Source organism: Arvicanthis niloticus, chromosome 6 (assembly GCF_011762505.2).
Source record: "Arvicanthis niloticus isolate mArvNil1 chromosome 6, mArvNil1.pat.X, whole genome shotgun sequence".
NCBI lineage: Eukaryota > Metazoa > Chordata > Mammalia > Rodentia > Muridae > Arvicanthis > Arvicanthis niloticus.
Window position 1 is genome coordinate 39,824,679 of NC_047663.1, and position 19,213 is coordinate 39,843,891.

Consider the following 19,213-nt stretch of genomic DNA (forward strand, 5'->3'; position numbering starts at 1 on the left):
TCAATGTATGCTTTGAGCTTTATTAAAGTTTCTTTTATAAATGTGAGTGCCCTTGCATTTGGGACATAGATGTTTAGAATTGAGAGTTCATCTTGGTGGATTTTTACTTTGATGAGTATGTAGTGTCCTTCTCCATCCTAGACTGAAGGAAAGGCCAACCACCCCACCTAGGGATTCATCACATCTGCAGACAACAAACCCCCACACTATTAGTGACACCAAGAATCATTTGCCAACAGGAGCTGGGTATGGCTGTTCCCTGAGAGGTTTACCAGCACCTGACCAATACAGATGTAGATACTCACAGCCAACCATTGAACTGAGCCCAGGGACCCCAATGGAAGAGCTAGGGGAAGGACTGAAGGAGCTGATTGTAACCCCATAGGAAGAAAAATATCAGTTAACTGGACCACCCAGAGCTCCCAGGGATTAAACCACCATCCAAAGAGTATATTTGGAGTGAGCTATGGCCCAGATACATATGTAGCAGAGGATGGCCTATCTAACATCAATGTTTGGGGGGGGGGGCATTGGTCCTGTGGAGGCTTGATGCCTCAGCTTGGGAAGATGCTAGAGCAATGAGGCAGAGGTGGGTGAGTGGATGGATGAACACCCTCATAGAGATAAAGGGGAGGAGGGAAAGGGGAAATGGGATGGGGGCTGTGGAGGGGTAACTTGGAAGGAGGATATCATTTGAAATGTAAATGAATAAAATAATTCATAAAAACAAAACAAAACCCCCTTTTACTCAAGCCCAGGCACATAACATACCCATTACTTAAATAAAACAATGAAGCACATCCTATTATACTTATTTATTTGCACAAAAGTCAGTTTTATTTGATGTAAAATAACAAATTCCAGAATGCAGCTGTTGAAAATTTGGGTTGTGTCCTTTTCTGTAGCCTGGTGTCAGGTCAGGCTGAGTCTTCATGCCTTGGACATTTGGGAATTGTGACTCAGTATTTTATGGATATTGGACTTACGTCTCTGTGTCCAGTTTGATCTTGAGGCTGTGGAAGAGAAAAGCTAAATTTGGTTGAAGCTATTTTGTCCAGTCTCCCTTTGGTGCCCTGATGTTTTGTTTGCTTTTTTTGCTCTAGAGCTTTGGATATGAATTGCAGTGAAATCTCTCCAATTAGGTGATAACTGACTTTGCGGTGTTTCCAGTAAGCTGTGCTCCTGGATGGTTTAATGGTTTTACTACAAGGGGCATTACACACCTCTTCCAACCCAGTCAGCAGATACGACCACTAAGAGATATAACTATAAAAAAGGGTAGGGATATGTGTGAAGTCATTAACTAGACATCTCTTCACTATGGGAGTACTATTTCTACTTCTGGATAAATTGAGGGGAAAATGTTTTTCCCTAAGTGAATTAACTCAGTTTATGCATTGGAACCTTACTCTGTCTTCTGTGTTTCCATATGGGCTGGAATTGTGGTATCTGTCCTCATGGGCATGAAGAAAGAACTCCAGGGAGATGGCTGGACAAAGAAAAAGTTCCCCTTATTTATCTTATTTTTATTTTATTGAAAACACACACACACACACACACACACACACACACACACACACACACACTACCCTGATTGTGGTTTCTTCTTTTTCTACTCCAAGTTCTTCCTCCCCTCTGTTCCCCTTACCTCCCCTCCCCTCACATCTAAGACTGTCTCCTTTCTGTCTCTCACTATAAAACAAATGGTTTCTTGAAGGATAAAAATAAAATAATGATATAATATAAAACAAAACCAAACACATTGGAATAAGACAAAATAAACAAAAGGAAAAAAGCCCAAGAAAAGGCACGAGAAACAGTTACATGTACAAAGACCCACTCATTCGCACACTCAGGAGTCCCATAAAAACACAAAACTGGAAGTCATGGTATATATGCAAAAGACTGAGAGAGAGAGAGAGAGAGAGAGAGAGAGAGAGAGAGAGAGAGAATATAAATAAAAATAAACACACAAATGATTTTTAAAAAAAGAAAGAAAAAACAAAGTCCTGACATGAGACAAAAAACCTCTAATGATGCCATTGAATTTGTTTTGTCTGCCATCAACTGCTAGGCATGTGGTCTACCCTTAAGAATAGTTTGTTTCCCCAGTGATATTTCCTTGGAGAAGACTAAATTTTCATTTGCAAGTGTTTATCAATTGGAGATAGTTTCTGAGTTAGAAATGAGGGTGATGAATATGGGTGGATTTATTTGGATTTTTTTTTTACACAATGCTGTTCAGTTTGACTATTAACATTTGATGAAGATGCTGTCTTTCTTCCAGGATATATTTCTGGAATATAAATATCAGGTGTCCATAGGTTTCTGGATTTATTTCTTGGTCTTCAGTTTGATTCCATTGATCAATGTGTCTGCCTTTGTGTCATGATATCTCTGTAGTACAATTTGAGTTTGAGGATAGTGACACTTCCAACAGTTATTTTAGTATTCACCGTTGTTTCCGATATCCGTGTGTGTGTATGTGCATGTTTTCATGTGACACTGAAAACTCTCAAAGCAATTCTACTAAATCAGGAACTAAAATCATGGTTGTCCACTCTCTCCATACCTATTAAATATTGTATTTGAAGTCTTAGCTAGAGCACTAAGAGAAGTGAAGGAAATAAAAGAGATACACATGGAAAAATATCTTTCTTTGCTGATGATATGATAGTATACATAAGTAATCCTAAATTTCTACCAGGAACTCCTACAGATGATAAGCATTTTCAGCAAAATTGTTGGATACAAAATTAACTCACAAAAATCTGTAACCCTCCTGTATACAGATAACAAATAGACTGAAAAATATGGGAAACATCTTTCATAATATCCTCAAAAATAGAAAATATCTTTGGGGAAACTCTAAACAAGGAAGTGAAAGACTTGCATGATAAAACTTTATGACAGTGAAGAAGATATATCAGAAGATGGAAAGATGGCCTATGCTCATGGGTTGGTAGGATTAAGATAGTAAAAGTGGCCATCCTACCCAAAGCTATCTACAGATTCAGTGAAATTCCCATCAAAATTCCAATACAGTTCTTCGAAGATTCTGAAAAAGTTGCTTTTAAATGAGGGCTGCTGTCTTTGAGGCAGCTAAGCTCATGAAATTCAGGGTAAGCTTGACTTTAAGTGTCTACCATGAAGGCCAGGAAGATGGCTCAGTGGATAAAGTACTTGATGCACCCTCAGCACAAATGTCCCAAGATGATAGAACTAGATTCCAGCATGAATCTGAGAGGAGTACAGGCTTTGAGGTCATAATAAAAATAAATTAATTCTGAGTCTCAAAACCTTTTGAATACTTCTGTTATGCCGCTGTAGAAAGTTGAGTCTATACCTAGATTTTGTTGTTACCTACTATAGTCTACCACGCATACCCTCTAACGTGCATCCCCCGGGACTTTACCATCCGTGGAATATAAAACATGAGTCGGGTGTATCTGCAGAACGAGGACTTTTACTCTTTATCACACACGTGGGAAAACGCGGAAGGGCTCGAAAGGGATGAGCTGAGGAAGGGGCTTGGCTTAAATACAGTCTAGAGTGACATATTCACTTCTGATTGGCTGTTCGCTCACCACCCAACATTCAGTGACTATGGCACGCCTCTCTGCCTAGCAACTGCGCAGATCAATGTAGTGCCAACTTGGGGTGGCAGATTATATTGCGGCTCCTAACATCTCCCCCTGTTTAAATTATTAATATGAAACAGCCTTTTGCCTATTAAATGTAGCACCAATTAAGATTCGAACTCAAACCCGATCAAGCAAACTCCATCTTGGGGGAATAAGCGATCAAGAGCTTATAGCCCGAAGAATTTTCCTTACCCTTCCAGGTGCAATGGAAACCAGTCCTCTGGGTGCTCGGGCTAAGGAAATATAAAGAGAATTGACACCCATTCCTGTGCAATGGAGTATAGCTCCCAGGAGTGCAAGGGCTGTCAACCTATTATTAGGTACCACAATTATTTAGGCAAGAGCTGGCTGGACTTAGACCTCTCATCTAACCCAGTGCAATGGGCTGAGCCCCTGGAGTGCATAGACTGAGAGGGTCTCTGTCAAAGGCTATTTTCTTAGCCTAGATAGTCAAATTTCAGGGAGAGACTCTTGCTCTAAGGCTGCGAGTGCTTAGGCTTTAAGCTACCTTGTCACGTTTTTGTTGGGCTCTGAGCTTACAAACCAACCATCTATGAATACTACTTCACATCATAGGGCTGTACCAAGCAAGCCTATTCCCGCTCTTTAGAAAGAAAGAAAGAAAGAAAGAAAGAAAGAAAGAAAGAAAGAAAGAAAGAAAAGGGCAGAAGACATTTAAGAAGTAAAATCTCCACAGGAAATAGGTTCCATCCGCACTCTATCAAGGCTGGAAATCTGGATTTGCAATTGCTGCTGTACCTGGTCCAACTTCCCATTTCACTTTCCTTTTAAATAAGCAGAAAGATTATGGCTTTAAATAAATGCATCATTCACAAATCTCAGAGGTGTAACACCTGGATGTGGGGCTGCTGACACACAGCTTATTTGAACCACATCTGTGAGCTGCTTCACATGGGCTTAGAGCCAATCAACTCTCTGATTGACCAAAGTCTATTTTAAGTCTCCATAACGATGTACTGAGATGGGCACAAAGGTAGGCACATGTACAACCAAGGCTAGGTCTAGTGATCCATTCCAGTATTGTGCCAAAAAGCATGTAACATTCTTACAATCCAAGATATCAGAATTATTCTGAAAGTTGGATAACATAAAGAAAAATGAAGGGTCTACACACACCAACACTGGTTGTGCAGATGTATTTCCAAACACCTTATTAATTTTAAATGTTATTTAAATGGCTAGAGATATTAAATCTTGTAGCTGAAACATTTTGCACTTTATGAAACATATTTAACAAGACAAAGGCAGATATACCCCTTTTTAACATTTAAAACAGTGGCTACAACACATAATTTAATTGTGTTGAAGCAAGATAAACTCAAGAAAATATACATATGATTTAATTTAGGACTTACATCCCTTTGAAAACATTAAACAGAGGTTTTAAATCCTCCTATGGTAAGCTTAAGATGAGGTTTTAGTCAATTAATATCTCTTAACAACCTTTAAAAATTACTAAGAGCAAATTAAGATTAAAAGTAAACTATTTTCCTTTGCATGTACACTCACAAGCCAGAAGATGGCGTTAGATCCCCACCACAAATGGTTGTGAGACAACACGTGGCCGCTGGGAGTTTAGCCTTTATATTTTTTAAATTAAGTCCAGCCTTTAATGGCTGAGCTATTTTTAAAGCCAAATTGACTCAAATATTGAAAGACACTGTCTTTGAATCCTTTTTTGGAGTAACAAGTATTTTAAAAATTTTAAAGCTCATCATATTGAAGCAATGGCTTGTAGAAAAAATTTCTTTAGAGAAATCTACTAATAAAATATCACATATGAATAATATACACCAAAAGATTTAACCTCTTAACCTTTTTGTATTAAAGCAACAACAAAATTTGTATAAAATGTAAAACATTACCCATTTTTTGAAGCAATTCTTTTTAACAAATATTGCTCTATGGGCTCTTAAACATTATGAATAAATTTATTAACTGTAAACCTTTTACCTCTACCAGAAATGTAAAGGAATGGTATAAAAATATTTTTTATGTAAACATTTACTGAAATGGTAGCTGGAGAAGACAAGTTATGTAGTATAAATCTTAAATTTGAACTTTATTTTGGATTAATTTAATAACCAATCTTTTTTTGTCCCATGAGAATATCGGATAAAAGCCAATTTTATTTTCTAATAATTGTTACACATATTAAAGGAATCTAAGGCATCTCGTTTTTAACAACTTTGAATATAAAGGAAATTAAAATAATTTGAACCATATTTTATAAGCACATTTTTAGGATCTGGTCTTTAGACTCAGAACGAAAGCTGCTGGGCTTTTTCTGGCCGCAGCCTGCAGGTCTTAATTTAAATGTAAATGCACTTAACCACCCTCTGCCTGCCTGCCTGCCAGTTCAGGTGCAGTCTCGAACTGAGCGATTTTGCTTTTATTTAAAACCTTAAATTTAAACTGTAAACCTTAAAGACATGTGTTGTATCTTTTTTCTATAAACATAGGCAAATCAAAAAATTTTAAACTCTCAGCTGAGCTATTGGCCGTTTAACTATGTATCTGACCATGGCCCACGGCGGTATACCCATCACCAAATGGCAGGAGAGTCAGAGCCGAAATCTTGTAATCCAGCTTCCTTCTTTCTGATCCTCAGAAGGCTCTCGCTCCTGCAGCCGTGCCTACACCACGGGGGGGGGGGGGGAGGGGGTGCAGCCACTCCAGGCCGCGCTCCGCCATCACTCTGCCATCGAGACCGTGCTCCTCATGGCGACAGGGGCTGAAGGAGGATGGGCTCTCGGTGGCCGCCAAGAGCCACCCGCGTCGCCATGTGCCACGGGCCCAAATTAAATTGTTTTCACCTGTGGAATAAGCACAAATAGCCTCTCTCTCCCCGGCCCCCAAAACGCGCCTAGGCAATTTCCCAGCCTCCCGTTCCCGCGAGAGGCGGCCGCATCCACCGCGGCATTTTCAAAAATCCTTTGTTGTTTTAAGCTCGCACTATCTCTCTCCTCTGCCTGTCTGTGCCTCCCAAGTGCTGGGATTAAAGGCGTGCGCCACCACCGCCTGGCTTGCTTTGTCTGCAACCTTCTCCCACCTGCCGGTGGTTCCATGGACTCTGCAGCAGTCCGTGTTCCCTTTGAACACTCCCTTTTATCACCAGGCCTTTTTTGTAGCCTGCCAACACACTTTAGTTCTGATATGTCCGAGTAGCCATAAAACAATTGCAATTTGAGCAAGAGTTTAATTAATGAAGTGGCCGCGGTGGATTTAAATCCGCTTGTCAAGATTTCAACTCCCGCCATACCTTCTAAAGGTGTACCCCGCACACCTGCAGTCTTTTTAACCCTCCTCGAGTCTCGGGGTCCCTCCGCTGTGCCTAGAAGTTTCCATGCCTAGAGGTTCCTGCGCGCCTGGAACTCTCGCAGCGCCTGGAAATCCCGGGGTTCTCGGCACCAGATCTACCACGCATACCCTCTAACGCGCATCCCCCGGGACTTTACCATCCGTGGAATATAAAACACGAGTCGGGTGTATCTGCAGAACGAGGACTTTTACTCTTTATCACACACGTGGGAAAACGCGGAAGGGCGCGGAAGGGGTGAGCTGAGGAAGGGGCTTGGCTTAAATACAGTCTAGAGTGATGTATTCACTTCTGATTGGCTGTTCGCTCACCACCCAACATTCAGTGACTATGGCACGCCTCTCTGCCTAGCAACTGCGCAGATCAATGTAGTGCCAACTTGGGGTGGCAGATTATATTGCGGCTCCTAACACTACAGTACTGCACAAGCCATTGCTCTGTCTAGCCTATTGTTAAGAATTCAGTTTTGCTGGCTCACTGCTTAGACCATAGTGAGCTTACTGCACCACTATAATCCTGTACCAGACTAGGCAACTCTCCCTACTGCTCCTCTAAGTGTGTTACTGTCACCTGCTATTTCAGAATACTTACTGGAGCCTTAGGATCTAAATATTTACCACTCCAAGTTTAAGGACCCCTAAAGCCACAGTATAACCTTTTATTCCTAATTTCCATCCCCAATTCCTCTGTCTTTTCAGTGTTTAGCTGCTTTGAGCTCCACACCCTGACCCCCTGACCTATTTATTTTCTTGGAAGCTCAGAAAAGCCCTGTCTATTTGCTTTTCGTAACACTCACTACCCTCAGGGTAGATGTGTCAGGGTTATTCTCAGAAAAATCTTCAAGTAGATGTAGACATAGGCATCTAGTTTTCCTCAGAAGTCTGGTTTTACTCATAAGATGCCAATCTGGGCTTGAGATTTCAGACACACACACACACACACACACACACACACACACACACCCAACCAACCAAACAAAACCAACCAACCAACCGAAAAACAACAGATAAAAATTGGAGTTAGAGAGAAACAGTTGGCGGACTGTTGCAAGAGGTCATGGGAGAGACTTTGAGTAAAGAAAAGTTGGATAAAAAAAAAAAGAAAAGAAAAAGGCTGGGGCCACAGACTCCCACAGTGGAGTCAAACCACAACATTCCTGCAGAATGGCCCCATCCACAGATATCCCCTGCTGCTGGGTTCTCTATCCCAGTGAAATTTGGCCATGTGCAAGGCATTCAAAAACACATATGTGAGCTGGCTGGGTGGCTCAGCAGGTGAAGAAGGCTCTTGCTGCTTCTCCAGTCTGGAGACTGGAGTTCCCTTCCAGGAACTCTCATGGTGGAAGGAGAGAACTAAGTCACAGAGAGCAAGGAAAGCATTTGTATTGTCTGTACCAAAAAACCCGCTGCCCTGGCAGATTTGTCTTGTTCTAGAAAGGGTCTAATTTACTCAGCGCCAGGAACCAGTCACTGAAAGCACACATAGCCTAATCGAGGCATACAAAAGCCAAATGTGTTCCATTGCGACATAATTATAATTTTTTCTTTACAGTTTATTTGGGACTAATCTCTTATTTCCACTTTAAAGGAAAAAAAAGACATAAAGATACCATCAAATATCAAAAAGGTACAAAGATTATAGATATAAGATGTGTTCTTGGTGATCTTATCCAAATACCCTTTGCTTTTCCCATGGGGCTCAAGCCTTTCCTTGCTACAGGACCATGCTAGAATAATACAAAGAATTCTACTATAGAGAATTATTACTATTTGATTTGTCAACCTTGGGCTAAATTACCAATACTTAAGTCTATTTGTAAAATTTGGTACATTATAACAAAACTTTTGTTAATCCCACAGACCGGAGGAGAAAGACCATCTACCTAAATTATGGCCAAATCAAAGCAAGCTTTGTTTGTGTACACATCAGAGCTGAATCAGCAGCTACCTGCTCGTAAGATGGGGTTCATGAGATCAGCCTGAGCTATTTTCTCAAGGTCTTTCTATAGAACAAAACTATAGGGTAGGGGATGTAAGCATGGCTACAGAAGTGAGGCCAGACAGTTAAAGAAAGTAGGTCATAGAAAAATAGGTATAGAACATGATGGGAACAGGTGGCTCCTGGCAGTTGGTTTACAGTACATTCCAAGGTTATTGGGATAGGGAGCAGCCCAGATCTGAGAAATAGAAGCTCACGTTTTATGGTAAACAGAAACTTAACTTGGCTATAGACTCAACATGGCTTCTGAGAACAAAATGTTGATGAGCTGGTTTCTCAAGTTCATTGTGTCTGTGTCTTCAGTCTTCTAGGCTAATGATTAAATAGATCAATGGCACTCACTGTCAGAATCAGCTGAATATTTCAGTATTTTAGTTCAAAAAATTCCTGTCAAAATCTAATATCTACTCTTTTTGACAAACATCCACTATCTAATTGAAAAGAAAATGCCAAGCAACCTATAAACATTAAGTAAACGTGTCTGAGGCATGTCTATAAAAGAAAAACATATACTTCTGAAAGTAAAAATCAGAATTGGTTACAGAGATTCTACAATGAGCTCCTGGAACAGGGTAAGCTAAAGGAATAAAAAGGGAAAATCAGGTGATTTCATCAATTGGGAAAAGATGCATCAGGAACTCTCATCTGGAGAGAAAGGACTTTATCAGGTATTGTAGCCATTTTCTGTTCCATCACTTGTAAGGAGAAAACCCAGTTAGCTTTATATTTCTCACCTCAAATTGGAACCAACTTCTGCTAGAGACACACCCGTCTGGACTTTGGAAAATTTAGGTGGTATTTATTTTCAACAATGACAGTTGAATACCCAGGTAACTAAGTTGAAAACTCTGCTGACAAAATTTCTAATTCTCATCTTTTCTATTTCTTAAATATTTATTTTTTTCACATTTAGATGCTTTGAAAATTGTCCAAGGCATTTGGAATTTTCCTTAATGCTATCTAAGTGACAAAAACACTGCCAGTCTTGGCTTTAGTAAAGATCCAAATGAAGACACTGTGTTCTTAGTTCATCACGCTTTTATTATGTCTGTTTGCCTACTCACACTTCCAATCTTCCTGGAGCCAAGTCTTGTTGTCAGAAAAGATTCTGTGACTCAGGGGGAAAGCATAGGGTCAGTTTCATTAAGGTGTTTGATTAGTGCCTTACTTTAGGATTTTGAAAATGAAGCATTTATTCAATCTTACATTCCCAAATAACAGTCTATCCCTGAGAGAAGTCAGGGCAGGAACCTGGAGGTATGAACTGATGCAGAGACTATGAAGTGCAGGTTGGAGCTGATGCAGAGACCAGAGTACTGCTTATGGTCTTCATCTCCTTGGCTTGCTCAGCCCCTTTTCTTATAGAATCACCTGTCCAGAGGTGTGGTCCCATCCACAGTGAGTTGAGCCCTCCCACATCAACCATCAATCAAATGCCCCACAGACTTTCCCACAGGTCAATCTCAGCTGAGGTTCCCTCTTTGCAAATGACTTTAGCTTGTGTCAATATGAGATAAAACTGCTGTGAGGTAAGCCCACCAGAGACAATCACACTGACAATCATAAAATTGAGAAAAAAGTCTTTCTTGCTGGTCTGCGATTGCACAGGGAACTTGCCCAAATTGTGAAGCTGTGGACCTCACAGGTCTTTTTCTTGTATACTGAGAACCCACAACATGGTTGGCACATTTCAGTTGGTAAGAAGCAGAGCTACAGAAGAAAAAAAAATGCAAGGTTCGTACATTCAGAGACTTTTACTCAGAGATTTTCTGGGAACCCATGGATTTAGCTTTTATTCTTGCTTGAGTAGGTGACTGAGGTCTTTGTTCCTGTTTTGTGAGGAGTTGCAGCCTACTTTCTGGGTTTCAAGGCCTGAATGGGGCTTTTAAATATGTGTCAAGGTTTGGGAGAACAAAACTAAGACAATGACACATACATAGGAGTGTTGGTTGCTTAAGATGTTGATTACCTTTCTTCTTTAGGTCATGATGTGTTCTTGATTATTTTAACTTTAGATACTGTGATGTTAGTTTTGATTGTCACCTTGACACAATGTAGTTCCATAAAGGGATATGGAAGAAGGAAACTTTTTTTCTTTCTTGGCTTTCACTCTCATTGGCAAGTTCATCTACATTGCTGCTGCTGTTATCTTTACTGATATTAGAACGAGCTTCTTTGGGCTTTCACAATGGGAAGAACACCAGTGTTTCTTCAGGAATCTTCCAGGCTTTGGCACCAGATTGAAACTGCCAAGGCATATGGATAAGCAACTATTGATTTCTTGATCTCCCTGGTGGGAGGCAGCCACCAAAAGACTGCACTCTATCCACATAATGAAATACAATCATGTGAGCATGGCTACAGAAGTGAGACCAGGCAGTTAAGGGAAATAGGTCATAGGAAAATAGAACATTTCTGAGGAAAAAATATATGTGTGTGTATACATATATATACACACATACGCACACATACATATACATATATATACACACACACATATACACATACACACATACATATACATATATATACACACATACATATACACATACACACATACATATACATATATATACACACACATATACACATACTCACACATACATATACATATATACACACACACACATATACACATACACACATACATATACACACACACATATACACATACACACATACATATACATATATATGTATTCATTCTTTTGGCTTTGGTCCTCTAGAGAACCGTGACTAATATTAATACTGATAATGTTCCTATTGTGTGTCACGTGTAAATGTGTCAGACACAGAGGACATAGCTCTCTATGAATTAAGAAAACAAAGTCTTTCAGGGGGAAGGTGAGGCAGGCAAGCATAGGGAATATCTTAGCAACTCGTGACTCTACTTGGTTTGGGCTATGTACACACTCGTCTCTGAAGAGTATAGCAAGCAACCTGTTAGCAACATATCACTCTCAACTGCAAAAGGGTTTAAACTATGAAATAAATGCTCCACTTGTTAACCCCTTGATAAGCTTTGTTTCTAGTTTGTTTCTAGTTAGTTTGTTTCTAATCTGGAACAGAGTCTGGGGCTGACTGAGACCAGTTTGTGGTACATGTACAATGAGGTGAAATGCAATCTCAAGTGAACTTTCAGAAATAATCCCCTATTTACTATTTATACCTGTGTACAACTGGGCATGCCTATGATAAAAAGCTGATGTATTATGGGAACAGATAAGAGCAATGAACAACAGTTTATGTAATTGAAGCAGCTTAACCAACAGAGAATCACCCACTACATCTCTAGTAACAAGGCTCTTCCTTCCCTTGAACTCCATAAAATGAAACCCAGACAATCACTGGAACCCTTGAAAACCTTCATTCACATGGCCTGCTGCTCTCTGATAATGACCATAACTTCCCATCACTTCACTTTGAATAAAAATGTCCATGTTACATTTGCAAATCAATGTGAGCTTTTATTTTAGTTGCTCATATGAGAGACAAGCATGAGGAAACACCCAGCCCAGGCATCATCTGCTTGTAACATCTCTCTGCCTGGAGATTAGGGGAGAACTCCCGGCTTTGGCTTTCAACCCAGGTGTGAAGGTTCAAGGCTGCAGAATTTGAGACTTCTGGTCAAGGATCTTCATGTACGCATTGACCCACTTCGCTGTGGGGTCTGCACAGACAGAAATACCCCGTTTGGTATGGAAGCTGTGGAGAGATGACGTGCTCAGTAGTGCTCAGGGCATGGCCCACAGGTAGACAAACTTCATTCAGTCTAGCTCCAGAGATGAAGGAGCTGCTTGGCAGGAGGGGAGGATGAGGAAGGGTGGAAGAAGAACCCTGAGGAGGAAGTCCTGATCTTCCTGTCCTTCTTGAAGCTTTCTCATCTATTGTGATAAGGAACTGGGGAAAATCCTTCTGAGCTCCTGGAAAATTACAGATTTCTTCTCCCCCAGTCAGTTTCCCTATGTGGGTAAGGGGCTGTTCAGAGAAGAGGCTATATTTGTTTGACTCACTTGCCTATGTGTCCTGACCACTCTCCCTTGACTCTTTGACTGGGTGTTTTGGGCAGGGTTCACTTACATAACAGCTTCCCGGGGACACTGGCTATTATTGATTCTCTCATAACTCTGCAGTATCCGAAGGGGGATCTTCTTATTTGTTACAGAAAAGCAGCAGACTTGAAGGGATGGCTCATCTGAAAGCAATTTTGTAAAGAAAGAGGGTTAGGAGACATCTCAGGGTGCTCTCATAGGGGAAGATGAGGGTTGGCCTGCACCTAGGAGTCACTGTTCCCAAGTTCTGTATCTAGAGTCTAGTGACAGAATATGTTCTAGGAGTCAGTGTCCTCTGTTGAACTGTAGGATTCCTTACTGATGACTGTTTATAATGAAATCTCACTGACTGATCCCATATTTCTTATACAGGAAAGTAAGTTCCAAGAACTTGCTGTCCATCACCTTGCTGCTGTGGGCTTAGAATTAACCTATTTTCAATCTAAGAAGCCTCTCCATGTGCAAGTATTTACATATGGCCGCAGTTCTGGAAGCCACACTGGACCAAGACCCCAAAGCACTTCTTCAAGACAACATCCCTATCACTCTCATTACTCGTGATGTCCTCACCACAGAGACACTTCTGGGCCATCTCCTCAAACAAGGAGAGCACAGTATCTGTAGTGGCTGCATGCAGCATTTTGTCCCAGAGTTGGTGTCATGAGACATCGCAGGGCCTGGTCTCAGTGATTTAAACACTTTCTTCTGGTTCTCTGCCTAGCTTTGCCACATTGTTTTTTTGCTAACTTCTTCCATAGTCTCAGTTTCTCCATCTTAAAACTGCAGATCATGCAGCAGCTCTGGGATGCCTGTGCTCAGATATTAGTGCCTGCTAAACCATTAACCTTAGGAAAGAAGATGCCTTACCTGACCCAGCCAGCTCCATTGGGCTGACAGTGACAGCTATGAGCATCAGGCACAGAAGCACTGCGCAGATCTTCATGTTGAAGGCAAAGGCTTTGGAGTGAAGGCTGGAGTTCTCTCAGTTGGTCTAACTCTGTTAGTGTGAAGGAGGCTCCAATCTGCCTTTTATAGGGCGTAGGGAGTCTAGCAGACAGGGTCATGCCTAATGGAAGATGAAAGCAAGATCTCTGTTATGCTGAGTAGTCATCAGATCACGAGCAATTTCCTGGCAGTTGGAAGGAAGCTCAGCATTTACCATCATTGGCTAACTTAGACTGTGAGACAGAAACTGAAAGGTAAGCATCTGAAGCCAGCAACATGGTGGAAGTGATCCCATTGGATCAAAGATTCTGAAACTTTGGAAAGCCCCGGAGAATTGGGAACCACATGCGGCTCCTGCAGTGGTAGGGATCCTGCAGTGGGTGGCATCCTGAAGGAGCATACCTCTTTACATCACAAAGATGTTTCTTTGCAGAATCCTTAATATATGTATGACTTTTGTCTGAGAACTTGAATTCACAATAACCCTGTTGGCCAAGCATCCTGTTCAATTGTGTGGAGGCCAAATAGTATCATGCCCAGTCTCATTCCTCATTAGTATAGGCAAAGCTTCCTGATTAGTAGGTAGGAAGAAAATCTTTAAGTGAAGGCTATAGTTAGTAAAACCACTCAGGATTAAATCTCTGAATTATATCCAATATATTAAGCCATCATGAGCTTATGGCTATTATTTCATGATTTTCTGGGTTTTGACTTCCGTCAGATACAACATTTAAAATCAGCACACAGTAGTACATTACATCTAGTTATAATGATCAAGACGATATCATGACCTAAAAAAAAAAGCTAGCAAGTCCAAACTCCTCAGCATGTCATGAGTCATCATACTCCTTAACCCAATGGCTTATTTTTTTCTGTGTCTACATAATCTTTTCCCGAAATGAAGACTTGTTTCAGGCAAGGATTGAAGTATGAGAAGGCAAACAGACATACGAAAGCATGATGGACTAAGGGCATGGTGTCTTCATTTGAACCTTCCCTGCAGACATGATTTATCTTGATGTTTGTCATTTAGAAGATATTAAAGAGAATTTTAAATGCCTAGGGCAGTTTTCAAAATATCTAAACATGAAAAAAAAATGTTTTAAGAAACATAGAAACGGAGAATTGGGAATGTTGTTGGAATCTTGAGCTTAGGCACTTGGAATACCCAACTGTCATTGTAGATGAAGAAGAGCATGAACCAGTTTTGCAGTTTACAAATCCAGCAGAAGTTGGTATAAATTTGAGGTGAAAAGTTTGAACCAAAGTGTTTATCACTGGTGAGGTAATTATTTAAATCGGCCGCTGGTCAAGCCAACTAAGCTGCGGCAGCTCTGCCTAGCTCAGCCGCCATGTTCTGTGGCCAGAGGCCACATGCACACCACAGCTAGAAATGGCCAGCCAGAAACACCAGCCCTGTCACCCATGAGAGGCCAGTGTGGGAGATGGCTCTGCCAATCTTCCACGCTGTCTCAGCAAGGCTGGGAATTGCCCAGACCATCCCGCCAACCATTCGGACTCAGTACAATTGAGACTCTAATGCTTAGATTATCCAAAGGCTTTATATATTTGGTAATGATCAATAACAAGATGCCCATACAATCAGAGGTGTAACCCACTACCCAACCTAGATATACCAACTACCTTTGACTGCTAGAGACAAGCGAACATCCGCCTCCAGGTTCCCCTCTCTCATTCTCCATCTCTCTCCTAGCTCCTCCTCTTCTTCTCCTTACTCCTCCTCTTCCTCTTCTTACTCCTCCCACCTTAGCTCCTCCTACATATCACCTTTAGCGTTAAGTGAAGCTAGGAGTTTATAATCTTAATAGTTATAGCATAAAACCAGACACACTGATTGATGTATAAAAATGAGGATCCAGATATAAATTCATGCACATACAGCCACCTACTTCAGATTTTTTACTAAGAGACCATAAATGTACATGGAAGAAACAACAGCATCTTCAACAAATGGTGCTGGTCAAACTGGATAGCCACATGTAGAAGAACCAAGCTAGATCCTTATCTCTCAACTTACATATAACTCCAAATAGATCAAGGGCTTCGTATAAGGCCTGAAACCATAAGACTGATAGAGGAAAAAATAGGAGATACCTTTGAACTCATAGGCACAGGAAAAGACTTTCTTAACAGTCCTGATAGCACAGACATTAAAACCAACAATTAACAAAAGGGATTACATAAAAACATTTTAGTTTCTGTACAGCAAAGAATATAACCATTCATTGAAGCAGCAGCCTGCAAAACAGGACACTATTTGCCAGTTATACATCCAAGAGAGGGTTAGTATCCAGAATATAAAAAGAACTAAAAATTTAAACATTAACAGGGCATTTCAGTTAAGTTATCAGGGAAAGTAAAATCAAAACTATCAAAACTATTGAAAGAATTTTTTTAATTCAAATAAGAATGTATAAGACAAACAAACAAATAGACAAACAATAACAAGTGCTGGAGTACATATGAGGAAAGGGGAAAACCTATTAAGTCTTGATGGGAATGTGAACTGATGCAACCACTATGGAAATCAGTGTGGAGGCTCTTTCAAATCCTAGAAACTGATCTATTACATGATCTGAAAGAGTTAAAAATTTTTAAATCTTCCACAGATGGAGTCAAGAGTGCAGATCAGCTTGTTCTGCGCTCTGGGTCCTAGGAAACTAGCTATCCACAAGACAAAATAGCTAAGCTAAGAGTTCAGAGCTGGGAGTTCAGGACAGCGTGACCAAGCACTATGGATACCAGGAACTAAAAACTGACCATAAGATATATTGAATAGGGTTTGAACTGAGAGTTCAAGTTAAAGTGCCCAGGCACCCTGGAGACCAGGAACAGATAGGGTCTTGTGCCCATACACCCTGGATACCAGGAACTTGGCTTACCACAAGATTACATATAGACTCTTAGAGAATAGCCTGTTCTTTGTACCCTGTCACAAACTGAATAATGGGCTGGGACTTTCCACAGGTGCTCTCCAATAGCCCTCCTTTACTCCTCCTGGGTTGTGGTTTCCCCCCTGAGTTGTGGTTTTGGGCTTTAAATTCTCTCTGTTTCCAAAGCCCCGGGGTCAGACCCCACTGCCCCTGCGTGGGTTATGGGTCTTGACCTCAGTATACTGATTAAAATATGCCTCTTGCTAATTACATCAAGTTTGGTGTCTTACAGTTATTGGGGTGGCTGTGAATTCCTGAGGCTTGGGTGAGGTCCTCCATTCGTAGGGGCCTTACAGATCCAGCTATATCGCTTCTAAGCATCCATCTAAAGAACTCTGTATCCTACTATGGAGATGCTTGCATCTATGTTCATTGATGCTCTATCTACAACATTCATAAATTGAAAATAGCTCAATAAAAATGTGGCACGTTTGCATAATGGACCATTATTCAAGTGCTAAGAAAAACAAAATCATGAAACTAATAGGCAAATAGATGGAGTTAGACACAATCCAGGTAACCCAGACCTAAACATTATGCTCTTTCTCTCTCATATGTGGATGCTAGTTGCGAACAGTGAGCTGTGAACAATGCTGGCCTGGCAAGACCTATCCATTGGTACAATTTATAGGAACAGCAACAATACACTCTTTGATTGGATTTCGGATGCACTCCATAAGGAGGAGCCTGTGCTATACATATATATGAGACACACATCCTCATAGGCATTCCAAAATCTGTGATCTTGCAAATTGACTACAGATTTTATGATTCCATTATTTTTACAGATTCTAGGGACAGATTGGCTTTGCCTCATAAACAAAAATGAAGCAAAATTTTTAAAATGCCCAACCATGATAATTTGTCCTATTGCCCATGACTTAGTTTATCATTAGAGAGAGTGAGAGAGAGAGAAAAAGAGTGAGAGTGTGTGTGTGTGTGTGTGAGAGAGAGAGAGAGAGAGAGAGAGAGAGAGAGAGAGAGAGAGAGAGAGAGAGATTAGGGAGAGAGGGGGAAAGGGATGGAGAGGAAGGGATGGAGGGAGAGGGAGAAATAGGGAGAAAGAGAGAGAGGATTCTTTGCTTGGATTTTTAAAAATTATCACTACCTTCAAGTTTGAGTTAATGTAATTAATCATAAGACCATCTAGAATGCTAACTGGTACCTTTTAAGCAATGTCTCTTTTCTTGGCTTCTTCAGTATTGCACCGTCAACTAAACTTTCTGTAAAACTGGTTAACTGGTTAGACCTAATGACTGTAGAGAGGTTGGAATGCTGCAAGTCTGGAGCCTAATTCAAATTTACCTTGAACTATCTTTAGCATTCTAAATAACCAATGCTTGTCCATATCTGGGCAAGACCTAACATCCCATGACTGACAGGTTAAAACCTTTTGGAATGTGCTAACTTACCAGAACTCCAAAAGCTATGAATATCATCAGACAGCCTCTAAAGCCCATAGCAGACATTTTTTCCTACTTTGCTGTAACTATCTATTTAACGTATTTAAACAGTGCATTTATTTGTGAGTTTCTTGGCTCTGCTGCTTGTAAAAACTTCATCAAACTGTCACTACCTTGGACAATGGACTTTGAGGTAACACGGATTAGTGTTTTGGGGCCACAATCACTCACATTTAGCTCCAGAATAATTCCTTCTTCCCTCTGAGGTGAGCGTTGTGGGTTTTGTTTTTGTGTTGACAGCAGAATGGCAGTGAGGAAAATTGAGTGCTAACAAATGACCAAACTCAATGGTCTGGGGAAAAACATAAACAGAATGTGTTGAAATATGAAAGGACATCCAAACAAATAGAATTTTAATAGCCAATTTATACTAAACCATTGGACCAAAGAACTATATCAAGGAATGTTCAAGACCAGACAGAATTCATCAATATCCATCCAAGGGGTTGAAGTTGGAGCATAAAAGCATGGGCCATGGAAACCAGCTGAGATTTGGTACCATGTGGCAGGGTTGGAGTGTCCTAGAATCCCCAGATATGAAGGAGTTGTGGACAAAACCCGGGCTTAGTACCACGTGTCAGGTTTGTTGGCTTTGAAGAGGACACCAGAGAAACAACTAGGAAAGGTGCAGCTTCAGTTTCAGTGTAGACCCCCAAATATTAGAGATTCCAAGATCATGGAACCTCCACTAAGAATAGCAGCAGGTGTGGACTGGAGCCAACCTGAGCTTACCAGACACTCTGTGTATGCTGCAGATGCCATAGTTGGAGAGGTGCAGCTCCTTTGGAGCTCAGAAGTTCATGAGTGAGCCCCGCTG

The 19,213-nt window shown here is 40.8% G+C and overlaps 1 protein-coding gene across 1 annotated transcript; it reads right to left on the reverse strand.

Annotated features, from left to right (window-relative positions):
• Positions 1-12,423: 12,423 nt before the first annotated feature.
• LOC117711721 (C-C motif chemokine 8-like) lies at positions 12,424-14,059 on the reverse strand. Its single transcript, XM_034507547.2, has 3 exons — positions 13,902-14,059; positions 13,063-13,177; positions 12,424-12,687 (listed from the first exon to the last, which is right to left on the reverse strand). Exons 1-3 carry the CDS (start codon positions 13,975-13,977, stop codon positions 12,582-12,584), a joined length of 297 nt encoding a protein of 98 aa, XP_034363438.1. The 5' UTR covers positions 13,978-14,059; the 3' UTR covers positions 12,424-12,581.
• Positions 14,060-19,213: the final 5,154 nt, after the last annotated feature.